The 27,055-nt window shown below is 43.0% G+C and overlaps 1 protein-coding gene across 1 annotated transcript; it reads left to right on the top strand.

Moving 5' to 3' along the window:
- Positions 1 to 596: 596 nt before the first annotated feature.
- Positions 597 to 16,356, top strand: LOC134067283 (sodium-dependent lysophosphatidylcholine symporter 1-B-like). The gene is made up of 14 exons (XM_062522458.1): positions 597 to 809; positions 3,428 to 3,556; positions 4,373 to 4,497; positions 8,917 to 9,040; positions 9,226 to 9,304; positions 9,855 to 10,012; positions 10,138 to 10,228; positions 10,898 to 11,019; positions 11,224 to 11,307; positions 12,407 to 12,490; positions 12,829 to 12,941; positions 13,219 to 13,362; positions 13,807 to 13,983; positions 14,544 to 16,356. Exons 1-14 carry the CDS (start codon positions 723 to 725, stop codon positions 14,596 to 14,598), a joined length of 1,572 nt encoding a protein of 523 aa, XP_062378442.1. The 5' UTR covers positions 597 to 722; the 3' UTR covers positions 14,599 to 16,356.
- The last annotated feature ends 10,699 nt before the right edge of the window (positions 16,357 to 27,055 follow it).

Below are 27,055 nucleotides of genomic sequence, written 5' to 3' on the forward strand. Positions count from 1 at the left end.
AAATAACCTAAAACATAAAGGTTCATACTAGTGGGTGTATTGGTAAAAAAAAAGGAAAAACAATATCACTATAGAGATTCTGAACTCAAATCTCTATTTTTTGAGTGCAACTGTGTCGTAACGTATTAAGAATTAAGCACCTGACTTTAAAACAAAATGCCCGCAAGACACTGCATTTGTATTGTCTTTCTGAAAAGTTTTAGTTCTGCTGTTGAATACATGTACAATATTTAGCCTAATAGACTATAACAGTGCACAGATATGCATGCAGATACACAGACCTTTGTGGAAACAAATGTGACATGTGTTATCATGTGCACCTGGAATATTGGCTATTTATGGCGTCCACACAATGTATAGTTGCATCAGCAAGCCCCCCCTCTCTCTCTCTCTCGTGTGTGTGTGTGTGTGTGTGTGTGTGTGTGTGTGTGTGTGTGTGTGTGTGTGTGTGTGTGTGTGTGTGTGTGTGTGTGTGTTCGTGTGTGGCGCGACCGCGTCTGACTGATGACTGAGCCTGATCTTGAATGGCCTGAGTATGGGGCGGAGTCTCTTAAGACTAGTAAGCACTAAGCATCATGACAGCCCACAGAGAAAAAGCCACGTTTGAATGAGTGCCGGGTGAAAGCTGAACAACGGCTCTGACTTGCGTGTCGCCTATCTGACTTTTAATTTTATTGAATTAACAATTTAATAAGTTAGACTACTCAAAATTTGGAAATAATATGGCAAGAGGGGAAGGGGCTGAGCAATATTCAGCCACAAGTTTATTACCACCGAAACCAGGACAAGATGAAATTAAAATCGCTAAGGTAAGAGTATTTTGGAAGAACGGTAGGATATGTTGTATATGAGGAACACGTTCTGGTATGTGCTGAAAAGGCTCATTAAGCCTGACTGGGTACGCGCTTGGTTTAGATTTCATAAAGCTTTCTTTCAAGAAGTGTTGCCACGGATGTAATTGTAGCCTATGCTACGTTACTGAGCAGACTTGCGCTTGTGAAGACGCCCACATATTCCTGTGTGTATCTGCTTTAAAATCTTTAACGCCTATAGGTTAGTTAACCTTATACTATCTCTGTTTTCTGAAACGCATTGATGAATGCATGGTTCAGTGTAGGAATCTTAATGAGATAAATGAGTCAGCCTTGCTCTATAATACAATGGCGGTTAACGTTAAAATGCAAATTTCTTTCAATCCATTCAGCTGGTTGTCCGTCGTTTGCATCGGCATTAGACTACAGACAGACGCTACATGCCGGTTTTAAAGCGACAGGTTTTCATTTCATTTAAAGTCCCTGGTTTAGTGTAGGCTATCCTATGTTGCATCAAAATCTACACAGCATAGTCTAATTTGTGATGAATGACAACACAATCATTATAATGGTGGGACCTCGATAATAAAACGATGGAGGGAGAGTGGATTTCGGGTGATATAGCCTAAATAGGCTATGCATGCACGTGTATGATCCTTTCGTTCCTCCGTGGAAAACACAAAATGCGACTATTCCACGTCTTCTTCTTGCGCGTTAGAATGTTACAAGTGTCGAAATGTGTAATATTGTATCAGTAAAAAAAAAAAAAGGGCTTATGTCTTGAATTGGCGGCCGGGGTGTGGCAGGCTATCCATTTTTAGTCTTTATCATCTTTGTCAAGCTCTAGACACTGCACTGACTTTTCAGACCGCCTAAATGAACCCTCTTATTTAGCCAAACGCAACCAAAATTGCATTGAGGGGCTACCACAAGTAACCATCATAGCCTTCCCTAAAGCACAAGGTATGTTGATTGGACCAGCCCAAAAAGCCTATTGCTCTTTTAAGAGCCCATTTTGATCCAAATGCAGGTAGACATGGTGTAGGCTAAATTACATTTTCAGATAGGGAAGGTATTTTTAATTTATTTTCTCCTTTCATCCATCTTTATGTATGTCATCTTTTAAAATGTAGCCTAGTTATAGTTGAAGAATTCAGAGATCACAAAGGGTATAATCTGTGGTTCAGTCATGTGCTGCTTTTACATGGGGACACAGATTTTGACTTCCAAAGTCAGATAAACTAAATTGCACATGGAGTGTATGTGTCTACCTTGTGCAAATAGTAGTTCAGTGTAAAATAGTTGGCAGTGTAGTGTGATTCTCATGGCACGTTTTCAGCATTAGTTTGTTCACTGTCTTTATAAGAGGTGTTATGTCAACATTAGACAGTTATGTTCCAGAGGTCAGAGGATGTGTGTGTTTGCTATTTACCTACAGTGGACATACTGTAGCCCTTTAATATCGACCACTGGTCAGTGTGCATTAGTCAGCAATAAAGCAAGGCTTCTCGCATAGTAGACTACACAGTAAGCCCTACGGTCAGCTTTTGAATAAGAAGCTTGTAGCATAGTAGGTTCACACTCAACTCAAGGAGGATTGGCTTGGCCATCAGACTATCGGCATATCTTTTGGATTAAGATCAGCGAGCATTTCTTAATTGGCTGAGAGTGGAGTACATTCATACGCCCATTGGCCAAGATGAGAGGGTGTGAGCCCACCTGACACTGGGCTGACCATGGCTCGCACCCCTTGGCCCATGGACGGAATTTCAGGCTGATCCAACATCCCATGCTGTGAGCCAATGGGGAGCCCTTGAAGCTGACCATGCTTTGCAACACATGACCTAGAGTGACCCCCCCCCCCCACCCCCCCCCAACACACACACACACACACACACACGCACACGCACACTATCACAATGCACTCACACCACTGTGTGACATCAGAGCATTGCATATCGCACCACTGTCGGGGGAATCTCCAGGGTGGGCTCGCAGTGGACTGTAGGCGTGTGTGTGTGTTTCGACTTCATCACAATGGCCGTCATTGCTTGAGAGCCAAGCAGAAAGTTCAGAAGGGTTCAGGGTTCAGTGCAGTATTGGAGAGGGGGAATCCAGGCATCCCAGCTGCAAACTGAAGGATGTTACATGAGGCAAATCTCGCCATATGTGCAGTTAGACTCGTTCAGGGAAAAAACAGTTGTTACCAATGTTGTGTGTGTGATTATAAATCATATAAATGTGTTGAATTTCATGAGACAAATATAAACGAATAGAACCTGCGTACCAGTCTACTGTTATATTCAATAAACTTCAGTAAACCTATTGTTATGTTAGCAATATAATCATTGTGTAGAATTCTCTTTCTTACAGATCTGAGTTCATGTCCTATTTTTTAGGGGGGGGGTAGGGTCACACACACTTACTCCCCTCTTAAGTCGCTTCCCCGTGATTCAGTTTATGACTTGGTGGTCTAAGCCTTGTGAAAGCTCAGTGAACTGAATGTCTGACTCCACTGTACTCGTTGCCAAGTTTGTTCTCTCCCTGTGGACACTCTGAATGCTGAGAGGGGTGTAATCCTTTGGCTCTTTGTTCTGTCTGTCTGTGTTCTGCAGGGGGAACCGAGAAGGGACCATTTGTCAATCTGCAGCAAGATCTGCTACGCCGTCGGCGGCGCCCCTTATCAGATCACGGGCAGTGCCCTCGGCTTCTTCCTGCAGATCTACCTGTTGGACGTGGCACAGGTGAGTTTCCATGACGCCTCCACTGTGAGAGCGAGCACGCCAGCTAGCCTGACCCTGTGTGAAACATCACCTAGGTAACAATATTATTCTCCCTGCCACTGTTATTGGGCGTTCTCGCTCCCAGGGTTTAGGCCTTGGTGTCAGTGTCAGGCCTTGAGACAGTGGTCATTGTTCATGCTGCCATCTGCCTGAAGGTTGTAAGGCTTGGCTTGACAGCGCTTGGAAATAATCTGATATTAAGTAACTATTTTCCTAGAGTCTAGATGGTACAAAGTTCTTTGTGAGGAAGGTCAGGAAGGAGAGGAAACAAAACGTTCCCAAATATTTCGCGATCAGCTGAGCACTGGGACACTGTTGCAACTGGGGGCTTTCATCATAGTCCTTCACTGGCTGACTCGGTACAGTGACCCTGTCTCAAGGACTCCAATGCTAAGGCATGATTCATGGTGCCTGACATAATGCCCAGAGCTGTGGTTATTAGACGCCTGCTGTGCAACATTGTTACCATGTTGGAGAGCACCACAGGGATCTCAACGTCACGACAGTCAGCAGGGCTGTATGAGTGTGTGTGTGTGTGTGTGTATGGGGTGAGGGGGGGTGACTTTAGCTAGTCATGACTTAATTGAATTAACTCGAGAAGGATGAGGAAAGAGGATGAGGGACCGGAGTTACTTTAAGAGTTCTGCTTCATTTATCTGTTTTTAGAAGCCATGCATGCGCCTGGAGTTGAAATAAATGCCCTTATATTTATATTACTTGCTTCCCTCCCTTTCTCTTTCTCTCTCTTTCTCTGTTTCTCTCTCTTTCTTTCTGAAGTTGGACCCGTTTTATGCCTCCATCATTCTGTTCGTGGGTCGGGCATGGGATGCTGTAACAGACCCAGTTGTCGGCTTTCTCGTGAGCCGGAGCCAATGGACTCGTTTTGGACGCATGATGCCTTGGTACGTGTCTGTTTCATTACTGAATGTAAAACTGTAAAATGCAAGAGCTAGAAAAACAAGCTGATCCAGGCTGAAATCCACAAGATGATCCAAGGTGATTATTTCAGAATGAGGGGAAATGAAAGACGGCCACAGACGACCTAGATCAATAGTTTAACATAAATCACAGGTGATCGCGTAGCATAAATACTCATCATCCTATCCTCTAATTTGAATTTGTACATTTCAGTGGTTGTTGACTTCACTTCCCATTACAATTTAAAAGGAATCAACTAACTTGATTTGACTTCAGTTCTGTTTAACATGCCATTGTCATAGTTGTGGCTGTTCACAATGCTCAAATGGTTGGCACGGGATGTTTTTTTGTTGTTACTCTTGTGTGGATTGTTGTTGATGGTGCATTCCTCATAAGGGGGAAGTTATGGGGGTTTACAATGACAGCAATGTTTTTTGCTTCTACGCCAACATGTGTGAAAGAATTCTTGGAAGACTTGTTAACATTCAGAAGTACACTATCTCTGATCTCTGATGCGACTGCATTTTAAAACATGATTCAAACTGTTTTAGTGCCATGTATAGTCTTGAGGGAAGTGCCTCCGTCTATTGTGTCAGGCAGCCCATATAGACAGGAAACTGCCTGACCTCAAGCCCTAACCTACTTTGCAACAAACATGTGCTGACAATGTTAGAGGTGTGCACGCAACCAATAAAGTTTCATGTCAGGTCTAGTTCTGGAAGCTGTCATCGCAGCATTAAAAACTTTGGAACTTTGCGCGTGCCTGATTCATATTGGACGCCATCTATAATCCGAACATGGATTTTAAATTTAAATTTGAGTTCAGATCATAATACTAGAGGCAATTTCTAGTTATGCATGCTAGAATTGATTAGGACTGGGCAAAGGACATGAACAGCTGATCATGAAGCCAAACCTTTAGGGTGGAGCAGTGAGGTAAACTTGGGCCAGCTCCCAGATTGATGTGCTTTAGTCACTTCACTATTTTGAGTCTGTCAGCTGCGGGACGTGTCAGCATGAACTTGGCCATACTGTAGTTGGGGACGTGCTGAGCCCCACAGTAGAACTCACAGAGGACTGTTTGAGCACATCCATATTTACATCCCCCTTATCATCACTTAGCTCTTAATCATTTTTCTTTATATATATGTGTGTGTGAAGCACTTCAGGCTACCTTTGTGTCTGAAAATTAGCTTTATTTAATCAGATTCACCCACTTACTTCATTCGACAGTCAACTCACTAGTTCCATTTTTGCCTTTTGTTTTCATGAGAAACACTAACACCATTACCACCATACCATTAAACCAGCTTCTGCGTCAAGAATCCTTATTTAACACATGGGAACACCCCGGGAATTATTTAAAGTATGACGTGTGAAGGAAGGAAGGAAGGATATGAGGTTGTATTAGATCACTGGAAATTCAAATGAAAGACAAGGAGTCATGGGAGTTCCTAGTCGGAAGTAGCAGCCCAAACATGTGTTGTGCGTAGAGCAAACGGCAGGGGGGGAGGGGTAAAAAAAAACTGGTCGCTCTCTGATTGGTCGAGCCGCACCACACCACCAAATGCAGCCAGTCAGGTTTGCAGGAGTCATTAGTGGCTTCGAAGAATAACCGTTGCAGTGGGGGCTCGACTGATATGGCTTGAGGTTACCATCGGTCAAGTGAAGGGCATATTCTTGGCTGAGTCAGTGGGTTCATTGTTGTCATTGCGACCGGGAGATCTTTTTTTTCTCAGTCGAGTGTTAATGCCTCATTAACAAAAGGCTTTTGCCTATTAGATATTTAATAATGATTTAGGTCTTTCGATGATAATAATTTAATTACATCATTAATTTGAAATTTAGCAAAGATATTCCCTGATATCCACAGTTATTCCATATTGATTATTTTCAGCCATATTGAAGCCCCCCCCCCCCCCCATATTTCCCTGTATTATAGTTGTCACATGCAAGAAAGAATTTTAAAATGATTAATCTCAGTGAAATCATGTCTACTTACATTTCCCTTTGATCACATTAATCTAGTTGATATTAAGCAATCTGACACATCAAAGTGGTCCCGGCAAATCTTTTCCAGTCCACCCCTCCACTCGCCCACTCTCCCACCCACCCCACCTTGTGAAATTCCACCTCAGGGGTAGCAGCTGACTGTTTCCAAAATAAATATAGGAGTCTGTTTTGGAATGTGTCAGTGGCGTGTGCATCCAGGTTGAGGTCATTTTTGGATAGATTGAAGGTGTGTTCCATCACTTGGTGATTAGCACAGTTCTTTTTGTTTTGTACACACACACACTACACTGCGTCACATGGCAGAGGAAGCTTTGAACTTCTATGGGAGGGCATGGGTATGATCTGAGTTTGCATATGGTTCCATAGTACAAATACTTTATTGTTTTATCTCAGCTAGGCGCGTGTGTGATATGTGCATGACCCTAGTCACATGTCCCCAAAGTTATACAGGTTGATTCAGCTATGCAGACATTGTCATCTGACAACAGAGCATAAACATTCATGCTATATTTGGACTTGATTTACATTTCATCTCAACTTGAAAGTAGCGAAGACTCTGATAGTCGCTTCAACTTTAAGAACAGTCCAGATTTGGTTTCTTTTTTTTCTCCCTTTTTCTGCAGCTTAATCATACATTCAGATTTATGACACACGATCATGTGAATCCTCTCACTGTTCCGTTTCCACTGTAAAAACGTTGGCCCCGAGCTAAAGCCACTATAGCCAGCATACTTATCGGGAAAGCTTAAGATGGGCATCTGCGGGGCCCAGGTGAAGGGCATCTCTCTCTGTACCAAATATTTTCCACCTGTACCACGTGCTTTTAAGGGAAGGGGGGAGTTCTGTGGGAGCTAGGTCTGGCAGAGGTTAGCAAAAAAGGCAAACAATGCACAGAGAAGCTTTTAAGTTGTATAATGCTCCTGACTGCTGTGGAAGCTAATGAACTGAATGCAGTGCTGGCCTGGTCTCTGCACCTCTGCTTTGTGACAGGGTTAAGTGTTTGCACTTTTGTTTCCATCCACGTGAATCCCAGCAGACTTCTTTTCCAAAGCAAGCAACAGACTCTGGAGGGGTTGCAGACACCATTTCAGCCTGTGTACACAGAGGGGGGAAAGCGATGCTCGTGTGAATACAGACTCTGCTCTCTCGGGTTTCGGTATCCAACCAGGACAGAGAACCCTTGTCCAGTGATGAGCGTGGAGTGCGAATCCTCTGCTTTTCTCCACGGTGGTGGTGTTTTTGCAGTCTCAGTGTTCCTTTTGATCAGAAAGCGATCATGAGACCTTCCACCATCAGATATCAGTTGATTGGCTGTTAGGTGGGAAGCGCATTTTTCATTTGGTTTCACATGGTCCTGTAACCTGTGTTATCTGAGCCCTCTATTGGGAATGTTTTGGAGGGCAAATTCACACTGTTCCTTCTAATAACTCCCACTCTCCCACCTACAGATGATCAGTGAGCGAATGTAGGCTCCCCGGAGTTGATCCATGCTTGGCATATTGGTCTTTTGCACGCCCTGTAATCCTATATTAAGACTATTTTTGTGCCTGCCCCCTTGTACAGTAGGCTCCACTCCAGTTCAGTTGCTTGGAATGGGATCTGACCTCAGATCAGATCATAGACGATTCAGCAAGGCACCAAGCACTGCACCGAAGATCCTTCATTACTGACAAGATAGAGCAACATAATGCATCTCTATGGAGGCAAAATTCGAACATTTCCTGTCTGCTTAAAGAGGCGTGTCGCAGACGTCATAGTGGGATATTGATCTCTGTCAGATTGGCAAGCAGTTCAGTTCGAATGTAACGTCACTTTCTAGGTCTGCTTAAAGGGGGATTTCGCCCCCCCTCCCCTTTGCGAACACAGAACGCGGAAATGGTCAAACGTTTGCGCCTCTCGCTCCGCTTTAACCCTCTCTGACTGCACACAAACTTCTTTGAGGGTCCTTGTGTAGTGTCCCCGTTATGAAACAACCTCGTCATTGGTACTCGCCAGTAACCTCGTTGCAGTTGTTTGTAGGCTACGGCCCAAAAACTGCCAGGCATGCATGCCACTGTTGGCCAGGGCATTGTGTCTTGAGTGCAGAATGAATGGACAGTCACTATGATGGTGTCACTGGACACACACAATAGCCCACCAAGCGCGTTGATGTCTAGGGAGAGAGGTCAGACCGAGATAATGAACTAGCCCTGGTACTGAGAACGGCATTGTTGGCCACCCGTGAGTGACCCTTCCCAGTTCCCACCATTACCAAAGCAGTCATCTGTATTCTAGATGATGAGCTTAATTGATCTGTAGTTCATATAGGTATGACTGTTGTTTAAAGGAAAAGTCCATGTGCTAGTCTATTCACTGTTTGTTCTCACCATTGTTTTCATGTCTGTTTCCAGGATCCTGATCTCCACGCCATTCGCTATAATGACGTACTTCATGATCTGGTTTGTTCCTCCGGTGGAGCAGGGGAAGGTGATCTGGTATCTGGTCTTCTACTGCCTCTTCCAGTCCCTCCAGACGGTGAGTTAGTCTCATCTTTGTCTCACCTTTTTCTCTAACTAACACGCACACACACACACACACACACACACACACACACACTCTCTCAATCAAATCAAAGAGTAAAGAGTCACACACTCTTGTGTAATAGTCCCCATGGCCTTGTGTTGTTAGGTGTCTGAATGTTTGTTTGTTTTGATTTCCAGTGTTTCCACGTGCCGTACTCTGCCCTCACCATGTTCATCAGCTCGGAGCAGAAGGAGCGAGACTCCGCTACTGCCTACAGTGAGTCCCGTCCCACACTTTGAGAACTAAGAGAAACAAGTCTCATCATGCCTCTTAAGCAAGTTTCATCAGCCTTTTAAAAGCCCATAGTGTTACTTACATTTCTCGAAGGTGAAGTCCATGATTTATAATGTATTGCAAAATGCCTCAAAATAGGGTAATCTGGTCTTAAGCTTTAGTGAGTGTGGTCTACTTTTGGTGGCACCTACCACTTTAAGAGTTCTGAAACTAGAAATGGCACAGAAGACCAGTTCTTAAGCAATCCCTTTACTTGGGTGCAACTGACAGGCACATCAGACTCTAATGTGATCCAACGAGCCTCTACATGCTGACTTCATGTACTGAAAATAGCAAATTAAATTTAGCTAGCGCTTCACTGCCTTTAGAGTTTTGTCCTGATGAACGGGTCTTAGAATGGCATTCTATCCCATTACCCTTTCATATAAAGGTGGGACCTGCTGAATTAGTAGTTGGCAAACCTTTACAGATTTCAGTGTTTGGGTCGGTGCCCTCATTCCTGTGTTCCATCCTTGTTGTTCTCCTGTTACAGGGATGACTGTGGAGGTGTTGGGCACAGTGCTTGGCACTGCCGTCCAAGGCCAGATAGTGGGTGGCGCAGTCGCCCCCTGCATCCGAACTGACCTGGAGGACCTGAACTCTACTCAGGGGTCAGAGGTCAACATATCGGGCATCTCCCTGAATGACACTGTGAGTGAGACAAAGCGAGGAGGGGGTTTTCCCCATCCACCAATAATTGCTCATCTCTTGAAATACCCATGCTGGCAGCCTGACCTAATTTACACTCCGTTTCCCCATCTTGTCTCCTCCCTCAGAAACAAGCCTACATGATCGCTTCAGGTGTTATCTGCATCATCTATGTTCTCTGCGCCATCGTGTTATTCATGGGCGTCAAAGAGCAAGAGGGTAAGTGAAGCAGAAATGCCACAACTATGTGCGAAGGAGCAAGGCCCAGGGCTCCATGATGATTATTGAGGCGTGCCTTGTTTTCCTATTTGTATTGTGTGCTGGCTTTGCTGATTTCAAAAGCATTTTTTTTTTTTCAAATCTATTTATTAAAGAGGAACTATGCAGGATTGCCGATTTCATCGCTGGTTTCGGTTTCGTTTCTCGTTTTCGCTCATTTTATGCTTGCATATTTCTCTGCAGAGCTTCCCCGACAGTTTTAGCGTGTATATTTATACATATATAGGCTATATATAAATATATAAATTGCAAGCGTGGTTCTTCTTGTTCCTTACGCGTCTCAGACTTCCAGATGTAAACTAGGAGTGATCGTCTCCTGCAGAAACTGCAAGGTTGCAATAGCGGATAGGGACACTGGGGGCGGGAGGAAATATTACTGTTTTCGATGAAACTGGTCAGTCAAGCAAAACAACGATTTCTGAGCGATTTTATGACTATGAAAAAGTTGCATAGGGTCTCTTTAATTTGTGACGGTAGACATGGGAATGTGTTTTTGTGTTGTGTTTTTCTTTTTCCTTTACACATTGAAATTACAGTTCGCTATCAACATTCTCCAGGTTTGTAGCTTCACAAGCCGATTTCTTTAACATTTCTCTACTTTGTCTACAGAGAGTGGGCGTCTGAAGGCAGATCGCCGCCTGTCATTCTTTGAAGGGCTGCGTATGGTGCTTAGCTTCGGACCCTATCTCAAGCTGGTCATGGGCTTCTTGTTCACCTCACTGGCCTTTATGGTAAGAGGCACATACTTGTGTGTCATCAGATACTGTATGCTTGCTCAGGGAAGCCACGTACACTCTTTGAAAGGGTTAAAGACAAGATTGTGTTTACAGCACATTGAGAAATGTAAACATGCATTGTAGTGGAACAGTGTTTGTTGTTTAATGTTTTGAATATTGGAAACGATTGTACAGTTTGTTGGTTTTGTCTTTTTGCAGCTCTTGGAAGGAAACCTCGCCCTGTTCTGCACCTACACTCTAGGACTGCGGGAAGACTTCCAGAATGTTCTGCTGGCTATTATGGTGAGGGATCCAAACTTGAGGCTCAAGCTTCACTCCCTATTTGGTATTCAAGCTGTGCACAGCAGTTAGAGCTAAAAGTCAGCTTTGTTAAAAGGTCAGTCCACCCAAGTAGGCCGGGATTGAAGGAGAATCCCACTGTCTCTGGATCAGTTTCCTTTTGTCCTCAAAACAAAGTACGCTACGGTAGGGAGCACTTTAAAACTGATTCTGGGTGCCAGCCTTTTTATGCCTGAGGAGAGCGGCTCTGAGCCATTTGGTTCTGCCCAGGGACAGTCGAGATCTGTTGGCAGTACTTTGGTGCTCGTTTGAGACAAGGTGCCTTGTTGCCATGGAAATGAAGTGCGAGATTTTCGGGTTGAGGGGACACATTCTAGAGGCATCTGGGAAATGGTCCCCCTCTCACTAGCACTCTGTCCCAGCGGGCAAGCACCCATGCCAGTGACAGACAAACACTGAGCCCTTTGTGCCACCACAGCAATCTGTTTACTTTGTTTGAAAGAACAATTTCTTGAGTAGTTCTGTCTCTGGTCTTCACTAACCTTGCCTTCCCTGTCCTGCCGTGCAAATATTTTTACTGAGTGTGATTGTGATTGCCGTTCTGAATGTTTCATTGGCCATTATGTATAACATTTTGTTGACGGGCTGTATTAAACCACGGCTCTTTTCACTTGTATGTTGAAAGGAATGCATCGTGAAGACCTTGTAGCGCGGGCCTGTGAAGTTTGCCGGTGGTGCATTCTTTCTTGTCTTTATTATCTAAGTCACCTTAACTGAGACTGGTGATCATTCCACCCAGTTCAGAATGTACGTCAGTGCAACAATGTTTCCGTAACGAGTGTCCTTGTTGTGGCATGAGAACAAAAGCCGCTAGAGCCACAACACTAAACACGTGCGAGCCCCCCACCGTACGCATCAGCTGGTGGACCTCCCAAATGGGGGAATGACCCTTCCTTGTTAGTGGCGGCGTGTCCTGTTGATGTTTTGGGGACGCACATGGAACACGTGTGTGTGTGTTTGCTTGTACAGGGGGGGTGTGTTTGGATGGGTGGGATTTGTTGGAGTGACTCACGTTGTCTTTTTGTTTGTTCTTCTCCTGTAGCTCTCTGGCACCATTTCTATCCCATTCTGGCAGTGGTTCCTCTCACGCTTTGGGAAAAAGACGGCCGTCTACTTTGGCATCACGGTACATACACCATAAATGAGTTATTCTCTGTGTGAATGCGTCCGTATGTATTTAATGAGCAATGTATTTCTTAAGAAACTGCCTACATTAATGTGTGTCTAAGGTTCCAGTCCACATTTACACATATACTGTATGTGTAAGATAAACACTTTGTGTGCTTGGGTGCGGATGTACATGTATTTGTATTTGATTTCAGGGCAGTAGTGCTACTATCTGTGTACAGTGCTACTATCTGTATCCAGTGCTAGGAGCAAAGAAAGTGAACATGCAGCCCTGAATCGGTTGCACATGTGTGTATTTGGTTTGCATGAGTGGTAAAAACTTTTCTCCTCTGACAGTGGGCGGCGCCCTTCATGATAATGGTCATCTGCATCGAGCCTAATCTGTACGTGGCATATTTGGTGGCGGTGGCATCCGGTATTAGCGTCGCAGCCGCCTTCCTTCTCCCATGGTGAGAGACACGGCTGTTCGTCTCGCAGCTTTTTTCCTCATCCCTTTTCATTATGTCCTTCCAGTCACATTGTCACGTTATCTGTCTGTAAATTGTCAGTTGGATCGTCTCTGATCCACCCTTTTAAAGTCATGCTCGTCACATGCATCTAATGAGGACAAACATGCTTTATGACAGCTCTTCTGATGAGGAACCAACTGGTGGTAGTCTACAGACAAAGTCCTCGTTAACTTCAGAGGTGAATTGATGTTTTTATTATTCTGTGTAATCTGTGTAGGTCAATGCTGCCCGATGTTGTGGATGACTTCAAAGTGCAGAATCCAGATACTCATGGCCATGAAGCCATTTTCTACTCTTTCTACGTTTTCTTCACCAAGTTTGCCTCTGGAGTTTCTCTGGGCGTCTCTACCCTCAGCTTGGAGTAAGTTGTAGTTTCTCTCCTCACTCACTCTCACTCTGCCCCTGCCCCTCTCTCACACCCATGTCTATTGGCTCTGGCAAAACAAAGACCTTTGGTGTTTGTGTGCCACGTCACGTACATGCTGATATTTTGACTGTTCAGGTCATATTGACTAGTTCTGCATTTGGACTACCTCACTGGCCTTTAATGGACCGTCCAGCTTGTCCTGCTGTGTGTTTACTGTCCCGCTTGTAAGAGCTTAAGCTTTCTGATTAAGGCTGTATTTATGTAGCCAGGCCAGACTGACACAAAACAGTGAGCAAATTCTTACTCATTCAGCCCAAAAGCTCTTTGTAGGCACTCTTTGCTTTTCGTTTCTTTTCCTTTCTTTTCTTTTCTTTTTTTGTCTGGCCTGTTCTCTCCACCTCTCCCCCACTCACTCAATCGCTTCCTTCATTTGCACAGTTTCGCCGGGTACCAGACCAGTGCCTGCACCCAGCCGGACTTGGTGAATTTCACCCTGAAGATGCTGGTGGCGCCTGCCCCTGTGGTTCTCATCTTCGTGGGCCTCGTCATATTCAAAACATACCCGATCACCGAGAAGAGGAGGCAGGGAAACCGCAAAGTGTTACAGGAGCTAAGGTGAGGCTCCCACGGATCACTCTCTTACATACTGTAATTAAAATTGACATTTGTGCATACACATGAATATGCAGGTGCAGGCAGAAACTGGCTGAGGGGCATTCAGACATGCTGTTAGTCTTCACTTTTTCAACATCAAGAAAGAGCTCCCAGGCCCAGGCCTCTGTGTAAAGGATTGCATAAAAGTTTTGGAAGTTCTGTGTCTCCCACTATTCTCTGTATTAGATCGTCTTTAGATTCTATAGTCTCCCATTGACCAACCATTTAACAGCACCTGTCTGAACCAAGCAGAAGGTCACAAAGTGAAAAAGAGTTTTAAATCAGGCATCTTGATAAGCGTGGCTATTACGGAGTGATCCTTTTTCCAGACAAGTCGAAAAATGGACTTTGGGTCCACAGTGGCATGGATTAATGCTCTGCTAACTGCTTTGAAAGGGTGGGAGCCATGTGGCATTGGAATGTTGACATTAGGAGTTGACCTTACAAGTTTTGCGTGTATTGCTGCATTCATTTTTTTGTTTCACACTGTGTTTCCTCCTTCTCTTGTTTCCACAAAACAGGGACATTGACCAGGATTCACAGACAGACTCTACAGAGCTGGGAGACATGGTCTAAGGAACAAAGGGAATATTACACACTCTTTTTCACACGCACATACATAACCACATGTCTACATATATATGTGTGTGTGTGTGTGTGTGTGTGTGTGTGCACACACAAACCTCAAAGGTCACCACTCTGTGACTGTTCATCTCGACTGTCAAGACTTTAAGGTCACCTTCAACGGCTGCCATGGATGTGCATTAAGGTATTCAGGGGGAGAAAAAAATCAAGAAAAGTCCTGTCAGTGCTGAGGCTAGAGTCTGAAAGCGCCCCTCTCTGGTCATCACAGGAACTACTCTACTTGTGCACCAGGCATGACCCCGTGATCAGTTCCTGATTGCGTCTTCACATCTTTGAGTGTCATCAGCCAAAACATGGGATGCTCGTCGGAATAAGGGGACACAACGAGTTTCTGTTCTCATCAATCCTCATCGGTCCTTTATTGTAAGCACAAATGAAAGGATGTTTTTGACCTGATCGACTTCTTGTGTTGTTACCAAAGCAAGACGTCACAAGCACAAACGCCTATGAATGCACAAATGCAACAGCATTTACAAGCTTGTGCCTTGTGTTTGTTATTTCATATGTAGCTTTGTCTGCATACAACACCTCACACACAAGTGTGTTCATGATTGCACTTTTTACAACTCGGCTCACCATTGCAGCTTGTTCTCTTTAGGGATATGGACCGATCTGACTCCAGCCCACTACATCTTACACTCTGCCAGAACAAGATAGCTGTTGACTTGTCATAAATAAGCACTAAAATCAGCATCAGCTATTACGTGGGTGAACCAGGGAGAGAAAGTATTTTTCTATCCTACCTGGAAAATGTAGACAAACTAACACTTCCGTTATGTTGCAGGTTTACCGGTAGTGGCACATGCTCACAAAATTCCTTGGATTAAAACCGCTAAAAGCAGTTACATTTAAAGTAATATTTATATGAAGTAAGATAACATTGTACTGTGATGATCAATCTTCAGTAAAGATTGTCATTTATTTAACATTTGGACTCTTAACACAGCCAGAGTGAGCTGCTTTGGCAGCTCCTTGTGTGTACCCATCATGGTCGTTATTTCAAAGGTGCTATTGTCATTTCAATCATTTTGATATATGGCTGTGAATTTGTTCGTAAATGTATATAGATGTACCGTCTCTCTGTGTCTGGTATCCAGTTGTTGACGGACTTTTTTTTTTTTTAAAGAAAAAACAAAACACAAAAACACTGGAGACATTGTCAGGCGACTGTGATGTACTGTGATATTGTTTTATGATACTGTAAAAGGTTTTTCAGAAAATAAGTTTATTGCCAGAGAGATTTTTGTACATTTAAAAGAGGTCCTGGTCAACCAATCTTTCAGACACCTACCTGCATATGTTGCCATTCATGCATGTTTTTGGGGAAAGTATGTGTAAACCTTTGATGTGGTGTTATCGCTGCAGTTTTGTGTTGTACTTGATGGCAAATCTTTATGGTTTACTTTTGCTGTAACTGGAACATTGTATTAAACTGAATTAGGCCTTGATGCCTACAATGGCAGCCATACAACAAAACAATGGCCTACATTCTGAAAATATGTATATGTGTAAATACTGTAAGTTGTAAATACATTCAGTGTTATGTAGATTAAATTTGCCGTAAAAGATGCTGCTAAGTCCAGGTACCAGACAGTCTGTTTTTGGGATTGGCTGGGTACTAACTTGTAATGAAATGAAAATGTTTCTGATTTAAATGTTAAGATTAAAATAAATACTAATATAAAGTCACTTTTTCTGTCAGATTCTTTCTGGGCGAACTGAAGGTTGCTTTGGTGGGTAATTTCGTCTTCTTAAAATGCTTTCAAACCTAATGAGATTGTTTAATGGAGATATAATGGCACCTTGTTGCCATCTAGAGGTAGCACAAAAACCTGCAGGGACTGAAATTGTATTCTACACAAGGCTCTAAACTTTCTCCACATCTTTATGGTGACGGTATTGACACGGTCACTGTTTGGCTCAAAACAGAGACAACACAAGGGGTAACAATGAAAGTAATTATTGGCCCCAGCTGTGGCGCAACTGGGGCACCTGCACCACACGCCAGCGACCTGGGTTCAATTCCTGCCCCCTGATCCTTTCAGGATCCCACCCTCTCACTCTCCACTGTCTCTGACATTAAAGGCATATATAGACACTTTAAAAAATAATATTAATAATAGTAATAATTTATTAAAGAAACTGGTAGATCTACAGAAGTAAAGTAACAACAAAAGCAAAATGCCTCAGCCGTCGTCTGGCCTGCTGCAGCACAAGACACACAGACAGCTCTCACAGGCGGGGTGAGCAGAGATACACTCCAGCATACTGAGCTATAAGACCACCAACACTGGGCACCCCTCGTGCCCCTGGTGGAGTCCTGCAGACTCGAGGACAGTGGCACGGGCACTCATGGTAGGCCTATATAGAGGGGCCGTGACCATACCCTACTCTATGAAGCACCCAACAACAGCCATTGGTTGCTTGTTTCATTTTATGGGCCTTTGAGGAATAATAATGGCCAACTTTAAAAATCACTTGAATATTATGCTGCCCCTGGAGTGCCATACAGTTTTAAAACATTCTTAATGTTTTTGTCATGCCAGCTAGCCCATATGAGGAGCTCTTTAATACATTGCCATGCCCGTTTCGTTAAATTGGCTTAATTGACCAACTAATCACAACACTTAAGTCACCCGTCATCACTTCCTCCTAAAATCAACTATAAAGGAATTGTGAGCTGAGTCTGAGGCCAACAAATATATATATGAGGTGGACCCCTGTTCTTCAACATAAAATACTTAGTGCATGGGCTGTCCTTTGCCAACAATTAGAATATTCCAGACTCAGATGCTGCTGCTAAAACTTTGGGCCCCAACTGTACTTTGACCTTAGTCTACATGTCTGCATATATTGTGTACGAATACTTTTAATTCTGTAAGACATTTCAGACATTTCAGATGTACATGTTTCTTTTAGAGCAAGGCACTTAACCCCAAGTTGCTTGGTGGACAGTGTGATCACTTGTAATATAGTTGACGTATATTTAAGTCACTTTTGATCTGCTAAATGAATACATGTAAATTATATGACTATACTAAAATGATGTTATTTGTGCCAGGGCCAAAATACAACAAACAAATATAAATTATAAATGATAAGATAACGAAGACATTTGCAATAAGTTACTGGTCTGATCACACAAACTCTGATCACCAAAACGTTTGGGCACGTCAGTAAAAGTTGATAGAGGGACTAGACACATTTATGAAAGTATTTGAAGTAATGTTGTCACACAGTCTGCTTTCAAGAGCACAGATGGCAAATTATTGCAGAACATAGTTCCATTTGGTATGGGTGGCCTTGAACTGATCCTGTCTGTTCCGAGAGAGAAAGAACTGTCACGCTGCCACATAAACTGAAGCAACAGTCTTTCGCACTTGATTTGGCGCAATTCAGACCAGACCTGAAATTCTAAAAATCACTTGATCAATCTCTACATCATCTAGTCGCATCATAAAAGCAATTTGTCATTAATCTGAGCACAAAAAAAAAAAAAATTGTGTACATCCATACAAATTATTTTGTACAATTGTCTTTTGTTTCATATCTCTTGCTCATGTCACATTTGTCAACATGCATAATACATGTAGGCATCAGTTCAGTACCAAAGTGTTGATCAAGTGTTATGCCCAAGGGGTGTTTCTTATGTTTACATTTCTAATGTTGTATTGTTGTAATGTTGTGCTGTAAATCTGTCTGGCCCTTTTTCCCTCTAAAGCTGTGTATCATATGGACTGGTAACAAAACGCAGTACGAACAGTAACAGTGTCCAATAAATATGAATGCTGTCTGATTTCCAGTCTCCCATAAAGGTGTAACTTTGAAGCCTACTGTTGAAACTGATACATGACACGATTTTCAATCATTGTCATCAAGAATTAAGCCATAGTTTACATGCAGTAAGAAAATACTTACATGGTAAACTGTTATACAACATGGCTGAGCATTTTGACTATCTTGTGTGTAAAATACTGGCTCAAGTCCTTTGCCATCTGATGTCACCGGCATGTTAATTGATACAGATATTTGCTTTTGAAGGGGGGGGGGGGAGTCAGGTCACTGGCTTTTGCAAGTAATCCACTTGTGCTATTTATGAATTGTTGAAAGGAACACACACAACGTTGTGCATACATTACAGTTACGATCATTTCAAAGATTTACTAAATAGCCACGGAAAAACTACAATGATGTCAAAAACAGACCGGCCAGACTAGACACCATTCCCAGACGGTTTCGACGATGGCTGATGTTTCAGACTCATGAGAATATCAGTCACTGATGATGAACTAACATTTGGAGACTTGCAAAAGCTGCAATATTCTGTAACTATTTGGTCATTTGATGTTCAAATCACAGATTGCAGAATCTAACGTTAGGTAAGTCTGACGATTATCCGTACAGGGCTGTCGGTCCAGTATTATCGGAAGGTGGGATACTGTTGCGCTCTTGATGAAATTATTTTTAGTCAGGTGCGTTAAACCAAAAGATATCAGGAAAAGGTAGTAAGGGTTCGCACTCTGTAAAAAATAGACAAAGTCTTTGCTGAAGAAACTCTTTTTTACTGGGTGAGCAGACGTTTCAGCCATTCGGCTATTCTCAATGCTCGTACTGAGTCAACCACAGACATGCAATTAACAAATAATAGGTTACCCAACGGGTTATCAGGCTAACAAGAGACAGGTATAATGGGAGGGGCTTAGACCAGGCCCAAGTAGTAGATACAGATACAGATATTCTTGTGTTTTCCTATACAAAGTTACAGTTTTTCACAGTTGCTCAAACACTAAACCCCATTCTCTGAATCAAATTCTCAAATGTCTGAACACATTTATTGAATTGCTCCCTTTTTTGGCAAAACCATAGACTACTTTCACCCATTTCACCCATTTGACCAAACTCATTAACCCTTTTTGCAAAACTGTGAACACATTGTGCATTCTGATGCACTTCTTAATTATATTGATAACCAAACAATGCAGAAGTTGAACACAATTAGTGCACAGTTGTCTCCATTTGAACACTACCACTCAAAATTGATAACACTTCTGTCTAATGATGTGACAACCAATATAAGTCAGTTCAGAGTTGACAGAGACGCAGGGGACAACAAGTGTGTGTTACAGTAGAAGTGGGGTACAAGGAAGAGGAGGGTGCAGGTAGGAGGAAGAGGATGAAGAGAAAGACATGTAGGGGGCAGCCATTCAGACAATATACAAATAATAATCTTAGTGAATGCTAAAGATTTAGGTGTTTTAATTGACACCAGCTCAACACAAAACATGGATGCCATTAAAGGATTGCAGACACCATTTCAGCCCGTGTACACAGAGGGGAAAGTGATGATCGTGTGAATACAGTCCTGTTCTCTCAGGTTTCACCAGAGATGTCTGATACAACTTAAGTAGCTTTTCATTTTAGTCAAGTGATGAACTTGTGGTGCTTATCCTCTGCTTTTCTCCATGGTGTCATGGTGTTTTTGCAGTACTTCCTCTTGCCTGGCCTTGCCCACCTTTATCACCATTTATTTTCATTTCATTGAGATTCTAGTCTGGCATCTAGGGTGTCTGGCCAGTAAGTGACGAGGGGGGAGATACATTGGCAACGTTGGTAACGTTAGCTAAGCATTTTGACTCTTTTGTAAAACACTGGCACAAGTTGCCATTCTGATGTCACTGACATGTTTATTGACCACATTCCACGTGTGCTATTTATATCAATTGATTAAATTACAGTTTTTTCCAATTGCTAAAACACAATTTTGAAAACTCACACACAATTTTGAAAATTCACACACAATTAACAAAACCACCCCCCAAATTGCAAAATGCCTCAATCTACCTAGCAAAATGAAGCACTGCAACCAAAACTACATACAGCATTATCAAAATCAAACTTTTGCACCACATGGCACACACTTCATTCATTCACAAGATTTTTATCTAACCAACTACACACTGTTGGTCTTAATGAAAAACTCTCTTATCTGTAGTATGCTTTGCCATAATACTAAAATAGTTAAAATTCTAGTTTTTACAGTTCTTTACGTGCATTTACATATTTGCAGATACAGATGCATGCTGTTCAAACTTTTTTTTTTTTAACCAAACAAGTCAGTGCAACATATGCACAGCAAGTACTGTATTTTTATATTGGACTCTCCCTTCCCCTCTGATTCTTCCTCTTCCTCTTCCTCTTCCTCTTCTCTCTCCCTGCAATATCTTCCATTTTTGTTGTAAAAAAGGTGCTCGTTGTTCAAGGGTTTTACTGTATTGTTTTTATCTTTGTAAAGCACATTGGGTTGCCCTGCTGGACAAAATGTGCTATATAAATAAATTTGCCTTGCCTTACCTTACCTGTGGTCTTTTCATAGTGCTTACTTACAGTTTTTTCCAATTGCTAACACACTAAAATGACATTCATAGCACAATTATTCAAACTGACACACAGAGAGCAACACATCCTCTCAAGTCTCCAAATGTCTAAACACATTTTCAGCTTTACACACATTTTGCAATGCAAAATGGCACTTTTTTCATGCACTGAACACAGTTTTCTGCATAAGACACAAAAATCTGACATAAAGTCACATGTTTGCAGTTTCAAAACAATGCCATCCAAGATAACACACATGAGCTAATTGACCAATACGTGTGCCTAGCCAAACACCTCAATGCTTAATTTATACCACTTCCATCAGGAAGTAAGCACTATGAAAAGACCACAGGTAAGGTAAGGCAAGGCAACTTTATTTATATAGCACATTTTGTCCAGCAGGGCAACCCAATGTGCTTTACAAAGATAAAAACAATACAGTAAAACCATTGAACGAGCACTTTTTTTACAACAAAAATGGAAGACATTGCAGGGAGAGAGAAGAGGGAGAGGAAGAGGGAGAATGAGAATGAGACGGGAAGGGAGAGTCCAATAAATATACTTGCTGTGCATATGTTTCACTGACTTGTTTGGTGAAAAGAAAGTTTGAACAGCATGCATCTGTATCTGCAAATATTTATGTGCATGTAAAGAACTTTCTGCAATTTAAACTATTTTAGTATTATGGCAAAGCATACTGAAGATAAGAGTGTTTTTCATTATGACCAACAGTGTGTATTTGGTTAGACAAAAATCTTGTGAAAGAGTGAAGTGTGTGCCATGTGGTGCAAAAGTTTGATTTTGGTAACGTTATATGCAGTTTTGGTTGCAGTGCTTCATTTTGCTAGGTAGATTGAGGTATTTTGCAATTTGGGGTGTGGTTTTGTGAATTGTGTGTGAATTTTCAAAATTGTGTCTGAGTTTTCAAAATTGTGTTTTAGCAATTGGAAAAAACTGTAATGATGGAAGTGGTATAAATTAAGCATTGAGGTATTTGGCTAGGTGGCACACGTATTGGTCAATTAGCTCATGTGTGTTATCTTGGATGGCATTGTTTTGAAACTGCAAACATGTGACTTTATGTCAGATTTTTGTGTCTTATGCAGAAAACTGTGTTCAGTGCATGCAAAAAGTGCCATTTTGCATTGCAAAATGTGTGTAAAGCTGAAAATGTGTTTAGACATTTGGAGATCCTCTCTGTGAGTCAGTTTGTAATACTGTGATGTTGGTGAACTGATTGATGGGACTAATTGGATTGTTAATCAAACTGCGGGATTAATGGGACTGATTGGATTGTTAATTGGCTGGGCCAGGTGCGGCTGATTGGGACTACCAGGGAGAGCTGACAAAAGGTAGTGTGAGAGATGAGACGGGGAGATCACCTGGCGGCTGCGGTTCGACACTCTTGGGTGCGGGAGGGTGTCGTTCGCAGTTATTTAGGACTGCCGGCGACGAAGACAGGTAGTCCAGCGGGTAGTTTCCTGTGGCAGGAGGGGAGGTTTGTTGCCTCCTGTATACAGTTAGGGCCGGGGCCTTAGAGGAGTGTGGAGCCGCTTCTAGTCTGCGCTGTGTTTCATGTGGGGTGAGCTAACAACAATAACTTTCTCCACGGTTGCGCTGCTCAGTGTGATTGTCAGCGCCACGAACTCAGACCCCAGGGGGGATTGTCGCCGGTCGGCGAGTTAAGTAACATTTTTGTGTGTGTGTGTGTGTGTGTGTGTGTGTGTGTGTGTGTGTGTGTGTGTGTGTGTGTGTGTGTGTGTGTGTGTGTGTGTGTGTGTGTGTGTGTGTGTGTGTGTGTGTGTGTGTGTGTGTGTGTGTGTGTGTGTGTGTGTGTGTGTGTGTGTGTGTGTGTGCGCGCGCGCGCGCTTAAGGGGGAGGACAAGGGGTAGAGGGGTCAGGTGAGCGCCAAGTGGCGGTGTGTAATTTAAGAGTGTGATTGGTTGGTTAGACTTGAGTGATGTAATGAAGCTTTGATCCTGCTGTTGGTTGCTGTCTGCTATTTCCATAGTCGAGCCCCTGCACATTTTAAAGCAATAGCTTACTGATATGTCTATGAATTAATAAATAAAGATTGTTATATTGGTTATACATCTGGTTGTGTTCATTTACAGGCTCTGGTGTTTATTGTAAATTATTAGCAAAATAAAGAAAACCCATATTTATTACACTGGTGGCAGCGGTGGGATAAACTATTAAAATGTCAGAGCCTGAAAATGCACCTGTACGACCTCCAAATAATCCAGGGACGCCGCGTCCTGTATTTATGCCTGAAACGTTCACTGGCACCGGGCGAGAATGGTCAGATTGGTCGGAACAGTTTGAAATGTCAGCTGATGTTAATAATTGGGATGATTCATTGAGATTAAAATTCATGGGTCTTTTGTTGTCTGGGCGTGCTCGGGAAGTTTATAGCGGGTTACCTGTGACGGCTAAATCTAATTATACCTTGTTGAGGGATGCTATGGGTAAGTGTCTAGATCCCTGTGATAGTGCTGATTGGAACCGGGCTAGTTTTTCTTCCCGTAAGAGACTGCACAATGAGACAATTAGAGAATTTGGCATGGCACTTAGACGACTAGTTCTTAAAGCGTATCCTTCTGCTGATATTGACACTCAAGATTTGCTGGCTAAAGATCATTTTATAGCGAATGTAGGGAGTGGGGATTTGCGTATCAGCCTACGTAGTGCTAAACCTGAGACACTAGAGGGTGCTATTAATTTAGCTGCAGAGTTGGAGCTCATTAGGGGCCTAGAGGGTGGGGCCTAGCATCAGATTGTAGAGTATACGTGGTATTGTGGAAAAGTCTGCTAGTGATGAGCGAATGGATTCCCTGCTTGGGGTTGTAGAGGGCCTACGGCAGGAAGTGAAATCACTGCAGACTGCAGTGCAAGCGGTAGCCCGTCCCAGTGGTTCTCTTTCCATACCAACACCAGAGCCAGCTCCATTTCTGCGCTCACCTAAACCAACTGTGTCATCCTCTAGATGGGGTACAGAACGTAATGGTGGATGCTGGGAATGTGGGTGTAACCAGCACATTCGCCGCGATTGTCCTTATCTGCAGGGAAACTAGTGGGGGCGCGCACAGAGGGCCAAATGCTCGCCCCCTCTTCTACATCTACCATGGCCTTTGATGGGTTGAAGGGTGGTTCCGGCTACCTTCACACTAAAATAGGTGGGTTTGATTGTCATGTAGATACTGGAGCTTCACGTTCTGTTATTCCAAAGCAATTCTGGCTGTCTATAACCAAGGGGGGGTGTGATCTTGAAGGTTATACTGGCAGGGCTATGGCAGCAAATGGTGGCGGGATGCATGTTCCGGGTTGCTGGCAGACTGTGTGTCAATTTGGTTCGCTTGCACTGATTGCAGAGTTTTTGGTATGTTCCCTCCAGAGATATTTTGCTTGGGTTTGATTTTCTATCGCAGTATGGTGCTGTGGTGGATCTGCGCAATAAACATTGCCAGATAATGGGCAAGACATAGATCTTAATCCCTCCCTGGAGCCTCAAACAGTTACCATTCAGGCAGACACAGTTGTGCCCCCACGCAGTGAGGCCATCATTTTGGGCCAGGTTCAAAGTGGCTGGGGAGATTACGCTGAGGGGATGTTGGAGCCCCTCCCTTCCATCTCTAAACATTGTGACATTTTGTGACATTTGTGGAGTTATTTGCAGGGTCAAGCAAGGTGTCTTGCCTATCCGGGTTATTAATGTTACTAATGATAGCTTATTGTTAAAGAGTGGAATGAAAGTAGGCACTTTATTTACTGATGTAGAAGTGGATCATGAGGTGCAAGGACATTGTGGAGAAAAAGAAAATGTAGATTGGTCAGTTGACACTTTATTGAGTCATTTTGGAGTGGGACAGAAGGGGTTTTCCCCCGATCAGTTAAAAGCTGTTAGGGATTTGTTCCATAAGAACATGGCAGTTTTTAGTCAAGGAGAAACTGACTTGGGGAAGACCCATCTGACCCAACACGAAATTGATACAGGTGACTCTAAACCAGTTAAGATGCATCCCCGTAGAGTTCCAATTCACTTACAGCAAGAGGTGACCAATAATTTAAAGCAAATGCTTGCTGGTGGTATAATCAGTCCGTCCTGTATCCCGTGGGCAGCACCCGTTGTGTTGGTTAAAAAGAAGGAGGGTGGGTTGAGATTTTGTGTGGACTACAGGAAGCTCAACGAAGTGACCAGGAAGGACGCATATCCCCTCCCCCGAATCGACGATGCCTTAGATAGCCTTAGCCATGCATGCTGATTTTCTACACTTGATTTAGTAAGTGGATATTGGCAGGTCGAGGTTGACCCAAAGGACCGTCCTAAAACCGCATTTGCCACACGCCAGGGGTTGTTTGAATTCAATGTTTTAAGTTTTGGACTTGTAACGCACCCAGTACATTTCAGAGGTCAATGGATCTTGTACTCGCTGATTTACAGTGGACCACCTGTTTAGTGTACTTAGATGACATCATCGTATTTGGCCGCACTTTCCAGGAGCATCTGACACACCTTGATGGTGTGTTGGGAAAGTTAAGGCAGGCTAATTTGAAGGTCAAACCATCAAAGTGTGATCTATTTTCTACACAGGTCCATTATCTCGGACATGTTATCTCCGCGGAGGGGGTAATGCCAGATCCGGCTAAGGTGCAGGCGGTGAGGGAGTGGCCTATTCCCACTAGTCAGACCGAGGTGCAGAGTTTTCTTGGGCTAGCTTCATATTACAGACGTTTTGTGAGAGGGTTTGCAGATATTGCTCGTCCCTTGCACCAGTTAACGGAGAAGGGATACTGTAATAATAATTGTGCTATGAATGTCATTTTAGTGTGTTAGCAATTGAAAAAAAACTGTAATACACACACTGTGTGCATACATTAATAATCATTTCAGAGATGTACATGTACCATAACCACTGAACAAACGATGTCAAAACCAGACCGGCTAGACACCATCCCCAGATGGTTTCTACAATGTCAGATGTTTCAGAATCAAGTGAAGATTTTTACAGAATATCAGTCACTGCTGATGAACTAACAATTGGAGACTCTTGCGAAAGCTGCAATATTCTGAAACTATTTGGTCATTTGATGTTCAAATCACAGATTGCGGAATCTAATGTGAGGTAAGTCTGAAGATTATCCGTACAGGGCTGTCTGTCTTTTTGGCCTCTTACATGAGCTGACACCACTGACACATAGCAAAATTTTATGACCACCACTCTCACTTTAGACATATGGCTACTGCTACATTGCTACACAAAAGCGTTAAAACGCTCAGTTTGAGACAGGTTGGAAAGAACCGCCAGATGAACTGAGGTAGAACCCACAAGTCGTGTGTGTGTGTGTGTGTGTGTGTGTGTGTGTGTGCGGGTACGTGCATGTGCGTGTGTGTTTGTGTGAATGTGACTGTCTGTACAGGTCTCTCCAGGTCTCTGCTTTTCTATTTTCCCCCAGCGGCCAAGCTATTTTGTCACCCATTGCTATGTGGCACCATCTAGTGGCTCAGAGAAACAGAGTATTATCAGCAAATGTGCACTACAACTCATTCTATCTTTTCAGGATAATACATTCTGTAATTTCTCTTATGTAGTGTATTGTAGGCTATTTTTTTTATTATGACAAGCGAAGCAGTGGTCATAGTTTAGTCAGAGTTCTTTTTTTCTTCTGTAATTTTGTGTCAAAGATTCCTGGGACATTGAAAGACTAGGCTGAATGAAGCATGGAACTTGGTGGGGATGTAGCCTCACAAGGATGACACGGTCCCATTGATTTTGGTTTTGATTTGTTGTTCTGATCATACAACAAATTCAGTTATGTGTACATGTAATGACTACACATTATCGGCAAATGATTACATTATTGGCTTTATTACAATAAAATTATTACGTTGTTGGCCATTGTTATGTTATTGGACGTTATTACATTATCGGCTGCTACAGGCCCCAACACACACACACACACACACACACACACACTCGCTTTGAGAACCATGGTACTAATAATGGCCGTGTTA

The sequence above is a fragment of the Sardina pilchardus genome, chromosome 20 (assembly GCF_963854185.1).
Source record: "Sardina pilchardus chromosome 20, fSarPil1.1, whole genome shotgun sequence".
NCBI lineage: Eukaryota > Metazoa > Chordata > Actinopteri > Clupeiformes > Clupeidae > Sardina > Sardina pilchardus.

What these genes read in the sequence shown, in the direction of transcription:
- LOC134067283 (XM_062522458.1), top strand. Translation starts at nt 723, where the DNA reads ATGGCAAGAGGGGAAGGGGCTGAGCAATATTCAGCCACAAGTTTATTA. An exon ending in ACCTGTTGGACGTGGCACAG is followed by an intron (nt 3,557 to 4,372) that starts GTGAGTTTCCAT and finishes TTCTTTCTGAAG; the next exon opens with TTGGACCCGTTTTATGCCTC. An exon ending in TTTGGACGCATGATGCCTTG is followed by an intron (nt 4,498 to 8,916) that starts GTACGTGTCTGT and finishes GTCTGTTTCCAG; the next exon opens with GATCCTGATCTCCACGCCAT.